General features: G+C 36.8%; 1 protein-coding gene across 1 annotated transcript; it reads left to right on the forward strand.

The window, feature by feature from the left end:
* The first annotated feature begins 913 nt into the window (after positions 1-913).
* Positions 914-5,449, forward strand: LOC127505826 (potassium voltage-gated channel subfamily C member 1-like). Its single transcript, XM_051881682.1, has 4 exons — positions 914-1,068; positions 1,493-2,006; positions 2,124-2,939; positions 3,038-5,449. The coding sequence occupies exons 2-3, from the start codon at positions 1,533-1,535 to the stop codon at positions 2,916-2,918; spliced, it is 1,269 nt and encodes a 422-aa protein (XP_051737642.1). The 5' UTR covers positions 914-1,068; positions 1,493-1,532; the 3' UTR covers positions 2,919-2,939; positions 3,038-5,449.
* The last annotated feature ends 1,032 nt before the right edge of the window (positions 5,450-6,481 follow it).

Consider the following 6,481-nt stretch of genomic DNA (forward strand, 5'->3'; position numbering starts at 1 on the left):
ATGTGAAGGAAGCGACTTTCCGAAGCAGCGTAAAAATGGTACTAAAACACCAAATTAATATGTATTAAATGCCACATCAGAGCTGCCTTAAAATTCACTGCATTTTTTTCCTTGGTATCTGGTGCTGGATTTTACATTGTGTGTGTGTGGTCCTGGTATTCCCTATGTTATGGGGACCAAATGTCCCACAAGTATAGTAAATTTTGATCTTGTGGGGACATTTTTTTTTTGATCCCCATGAGCAAACAAGCTTATAAATCATAAAGAATTATCTTTTTTGAAAATCTAAAAAAGCAGAAAGTTTTCTGTGATGGGTAGGTTTAGGGGTAGAGTTAGTGTAGGGGGATACAAAATACAGTTTGTACAGTATAAAAGCCATTACGCCTATGGAATATCCCCATAAAACATGGAAACCCAGCGTGTGTGTATGTGCGTGCATGCATGTGTCGCAGAGGAAGAAAACATCTGAAGAAAACTGTTCTGTTGAGACTAGTAGGCTCTAACATTATTGGTGGGATGCACAACTGCACATAGCATTATTGGATCACAAATGGGATGTGTTGCTAGTAAAAATAAAATGCCATCATATTTTGAAAGATATTTCACATTATATGTACATTACATTTAGTCAATAGCGGATGTCTTATTCAACATTCTGCAGGGGATAGCGTTTATATCAATATAATTTCAGCAGTGCAGTTTTTCTGTCAGTGTGAATGTCCTCATTTCATAATACTAGGTCCCCAATGTTTATTAGCCCCCCAAACTGTATTACCTTCTATGCTTCAGGCTAAAATGTTGATTAGTGGGCTGACAGGAAGTTCGAGAACAGCTGGCTTTCATCAGATGGACTTTTTTTCTGGCTATACATTCTTCTGTGAATAGTGGCTTGTCTTCTGGGACCTTTGGAGGCTGGACTGCAAAGAAGTAGAAAATTGCAAAGATTGTGTCAGTGTTTCACAACTCCAAGTTTCAAGCTCACAAACACAGCCAAAGATTATAATAGTGAAATTCTGTTCTTAGGAATATCTCCGTGTGAAAAGATATCAAACTCTGTCCCGGGACAAGGTAAGGTCAGTCTTTATACAGTGGTTGATTTGTTTTCAACTTCTTTAAGTCATTATCATGCAAATGATAGATGATTGCATTGCAATTTATTTTTTAAATAAAACGTAATATGTAACACTTGTATTATTTTTAGACATTTTTTTCCCTTTTGTCTCCTGTATTTTTTTCTCTTTTGGATTAATAACTTCTGCTTGTATATGGAAAGATGTGGCGATTTCTGTTTTATTTTTGAGTTATGCTAACAAATTGTTGAATCAGAATTTTAAAGAAGTTTCTTTGAAATGAACATTTGAATATTGTCAATTATTCAATGCAACTAAATATTGATATTTGTATTTGGGATGCTAAATGAACAAATGATAAAGTTGTATTTCCACTGAATATTGATGATATCGTAATGATAAACTTTTCATTTGTATCATAGAAAAACAGCTGCCAGAATAGCAGCACTGAGCTCTTACACTATGATGAGTTCTGTGGGTGTTTTCTCACTGAAAGCCTCTGAGGGCAGTAGTGAAAAAATAGTGATAAATGTCAGTGGGGTAAAACATGAGACCCACAAGAGCACCCTAATGACCCTTCCGGGCTCCCGCCTTACCCAGCTGGTGGACACTGAGGAGCCTCCTTCAGAGCTGTTTTTTGATCGCCACCCTGAAGTCTTCACTCACGTGCTGCAGTATTATAGAAGCGGGAAGCTGCACTGCCCCACCAACTTGTGCGGCGTGTTGCTGGAAGAGGAGTTTGATTTCTGGGGTATCAGCAGCACAGATGTGGAGCCCTGCTGTTGGGCGGCATTTCGACAGAACAAAGATGCTGTAGAGGCTTTGGCTCAGATTGACCCTTCAGTGATGGAGAATGACCAATCCAGCCACACTAGAGCTTGGCAGCCGAAGATATGGGCTCTCTTTGACAATCCACTTTCATCCGTTAGAGCCAAGGTATCATAAGTGTCTTTATGTTTATGCAGTTTTTGCAAAACCCTAAATCATTGCTTGCTATTGCTGTTCTTCATATGGGTGGCTCCTTTCTCATTCTTAATGTTTCTGTTTCTCCAGGTCATTGCGGTCATATCTCTGCTCTTCATCCTGCTCTCCATCACTGCATTCTCTCTGCAGACACATCTGGCTATAAATCCTCACCAAATGTATGTGGCATCGGCAGACAACTCAAGCAAGAATTTCATCGAGAACCTTTCTGTACTGCCTAGAGTTCTGGATGCGGTGGAGTTAGTCTGTTTGATATGGTTTGTGTTTGAGTTTGTGATGCGTGCAGTCAGCTGCCCGAGCAAACCGCGCTTCTTCATGAACGTTATGAACATCGTCGACCTGCTGGCCCTCTTCCCCTGGCTCTTCCGGTGGTGTTCAGGGACATACTGCATCAAAGCATTGGGCTTTCTGCATGTAATGCGATGCATACGCGTCCTTCACGTCTTCAGTCTGATGCAGCATGTGTTCGGTGTGAGAGTTCTCAAACACACGCTCCGCGCCAGTGCGACGGCTCTCTGCGCGGTTCCTCTTATACTCTTCAGCTGCACTCTCATCTTCGGTGCCATGGCTTATTACACAGAATTATATAATATTCACTCTTCGTTTACTGACATTCCCTCCAGTTGTTGGTGGGCAGTGGTCACACTGACCACAGTGGGTTATGGAGACACGTGTCCCGTAACAGTTCCAGGCAGGTGTGTAGCCGTTCTCTGTGCAATGGTCGGGGTTCTGCTCATCATCCTACCTGTGCCCATAATCATCAACAACTTCTTCAAGTTCAACTCCCTGCTCAAGACAAAGTATTCAATGGCCAGAAAGAAGGAGAAGATCAGTGTCCATATGGCCCCCTCGTCTTCCACTTAGAGCTGCTAAATAAAAACAGAGGTATCAAGGAAACATGTCAAGTTATACTGTGGTATATACAGTATATATATCTTTAATTATATGTTGTGTGTGTCTTTTATGGTTTCTTTCTTTTACAGAATCTGTGTTGACTGGACAAAGCTCTTAAAATGGAGGAAAAACATCAGCTACACATCATTCACACATAGCTTTTTTGTTTATACATTTTGTAGAGCATTAAGCTCATTTTGATCAAAGTGATATGAAAGTTTCTCCAACAGGATGAAAAAAATTAAAAAGTTAATTGTGACTTTTAATCCCACAATTCTGAGGAAAAAAACAGAACTGCAAGATATAAACACATAATTTTGACTTTTTTTTCTCAAGTTTACATTGAGATAAAAGTCAGTATTGTAAGATAAAAAGTCTCACAATTACCTTTTATTTTTATTCTATAGTGGAAAAAAAAAACAATTTTTTTAAACAAAAAACAAAAAAACAACTGAATTGTGAGATTAAAAAAAAGATACCAATTACCATTTTAATTTTTTTATCCTGTGGTGGAAGCTTTCATAATGTAAACAAAGGATGGTGTGAAAAATACAATCAGAACAACAGAACATTTAAAGTGAGTGCACTGCAAATATGTTTTAGGGGTCAGGGAAATATATATAATATAATTTTGGCTTGATGCACAAAACAATGTTCTGAATTTTAATAATTGTCAGATATATTTTACTGTGCTGTTGCTGGAAAACTGAGATATACTGAGAATCATTTTGGAATTGGATTGTGACTCCCTAAATTGAAATCAAATTGAATCAGAAAAAATGACTAAAGATTCAGATTCCTAATATTTAGTATAGGCCTAATATTATCACGAAGACGGTCCGTAAAACAAGCGTAATGTTAGATAGTGATTGCAGAGACCTAGGCCTACTTAGTTTATAGGTGTATTTCACCAGACATACCATAAGGTAATACATCTCTAAACAGTTTCGCTAACATAATGTTTTAATTACTTTATTACTGCTAACGAGCTAACTGGGATAGCTAGGTTTAATTTCCAATCGATCTCACTTTCCAGAGAACATTACTGACTAAAGGGAATTATTACAACTTCATATATATATATATATATATATATAATTGAGTTTTAGGATATAGTCAACGTTTCAGTACACAATACTTAATGTTATGAGAGTTATATACATAAAAAAAACCCGATATGACTTACGCCTACCTTTCATAATCAGGCTGCAGCAGCTTCTTTCAGTTGACTGTCACTGGACCGTTAAAATTTGAATAGTCGTTGCGGGATTCGGCGGGAATCGTATTTAACCCAACAGCTTGGTTACTACTAAAAATAACCAAACGATTTAAAAATTACCCAACATTTTTGGGAAATAAATAACCCAACACAGTAACCCAATAGCCTATTTGTAACCCGTTAACGGTTGGGTTAAAAAAAACCAACGTTTTTTGCTGTGTACTTTATCCATCTAACCATCCAATACTAAACCTAAATCAATACATTCACTGCATTACAGTGAAAATTAACACATATATAATCACTCTGTACATGTTTAAAAAGCCTTGCACAAGAGTTTAAAAAAATCCTTTGGGGTCCCAAACAAAAAACAATTCGGCCATACCACATAGAAATCTGTGGGCTGAGTTTTCCCTTAGGATTATAAACTGAAAGTTGCGAAAGGTTTTTCCAGATGCAGATGTTTGAATGGAAGCATTCCCTGAGAGGACATTGTTCTTGTAACACTAGTCTGTCTTTGTATTAGTGTTTTATTTTATTATTATTATTATTATTATTATTATTATTATTTGAATGGTACAACGGGGCTAAAGGCGCACTAGGCTAAAAGGCGCATTTGACTTTATCCTCTTTTAAACCACTAGATGGCACAAAAATTTAACAACCCGCTTTTCATGATGCATGTGGAAATTAGGCTGATTATTGACCAAGCGTGCCACACGAGTCCTGAAAGGGTTAGTTCACCCAAAAATGACATTTCTGTCATTAATTACTCACCCTCATGTCTGTCCAAACCCGTAAGACCTTCGTTCATCTTCGGAACACAAATTAAGATATTTTTGATGAAATCCGAGAAGTTTTTTTTTTTTTTTTAATCTCCCATAGAAAGCAACGAAATTACCACATTCAAGGTACAGACAAGTAGTAAAGACATCGTTAAAATAGTCAACGTGACTACAGTTGTTCAACCTTAATATTATGAAGCGACGAGAATTCCCTTTTGTGTGCGAAAACAAAAATAATGACTTTATTCAACAATTTTTCCCCTTCCCTGTCAGTCTTTTACGCAGTTGACACAGTGAACGCAGTGCAGAGCTTCCGTGTTTACGTCTGAACGCCGGCTCAGTATTGGTCGACGCTGTTAATGCACCACGACGCATGCGTGTGATGCTGACGCATAGTCGCCGTTCTGCCGTAGAACACATGGGGCCTCCAAATGTCTAGAACCAGCCCTGCATGGTAGCTACTAAAGAAAAATAAAAACTATAATGTTCAAATATCATCAAGTGTCCACAAGTTATGTAATTTTAAAAAATGTGAGATATCTGTCTATATTTTCCATGTCTTTAGAGTTCATTAAAACTGATTCTTAATTTCAAATAATTTTCCACAAAATTCTGTTCTAACTTTGTGAATTGTCATATGTTGGTGCAATATAACATAATGTGCTTGTTGAACAATTAGATCTTTTTTCCAATAAGACAAATATCACATTAAGGAAAAAAATAAAATGAACTAAACATCAATTAATTAAAATTAATTAATGACGTTACAGTTAAAACATAATATTTTTCCCAAAACGAATTAAATAATTATGAACTCTTTTGGATTATCAATGAAGGAGTGTGACGCCTAAATGTATGTAAATAAAAAATGTAGTAATGGTCAACTATTAAAGTGAGACTAACTTCCTAATTGGCTTATTTAACTCACCATATGCAAATTTGGCTTACTAGGCTATAACTACTATACCAGTGTTTCTCAACCAGGGGTCCATGGACCCCAAGTGGTCCTTGACATAATGCCAGGGGGTCCTTATAAAATATCTAAATATAAATTTGTATATTTTGACATTTGACATGTTCCCATAAAAGAAGAAGATAATATATGTATAATATAACTGATGATATGACTTAAATAGGACAAGTCAACTAACATAATAGTAAATTATACTTGATTGCATTTGGTCGTCACAAAAACATTAATGATACCAATGAGCCAATTTTATTCTGGGGTCCTTCAGGAAGGTTCCCAATATGATGGGGGTCCATTACTCAAAAAAGGTTGAGATTCACTTTACAGTCACTATAATGCCATGTGTTTTAAATATAAGTTTATTAGACTGTCTGCTCCCCATTATTCAGAAACCTTACAATTAAACAAAAGCAGGCTCATCCTCTAAATTTAGCCTTTTATCTACTATCCAAACATGTTTCCCGTCGTGATAAATTAACGCATCACTCATTTCCCTTAATACATAAAACATCAGGAAACCACAGACCACTCAAAGAGTCTATTCAACGAGCAGCGCACT

This window comes from Ctenopharyngodon idella, chromosome 23, assembly GCF_019924925.1.
Source record: "Ctenopharyngodon idella isolate HZGC_01 chromosome 23, HZGC01, whole genome shotgun sequence".
In the NCBI taxonomy this organism is placed as follows: Eukaryota; Metazoa; Chordata; class Actinopteri; order Cypriniformes; family Xenocyprididae; genus Ctenopharyngodon; species Ctenopharyngodon idella.

Bases quoted from the DNA above. Each gene is read 5' to 3' on its own strand.
- LOC127505826 (XM_051881682.1), top strand. From the start codon at position 1,533: ATGATGAGTTCTGTGGGTGTTTTCTCACTGAAAGCCTCTGAGGGCAGT. The intron at 2,007-2,123 runs GTATCATAAGTG...CTGTTTCTCCAG, and splicing joins TTTCATCCGTTAGAGCCAAG to GTCATTGCGGTCATATCTCT.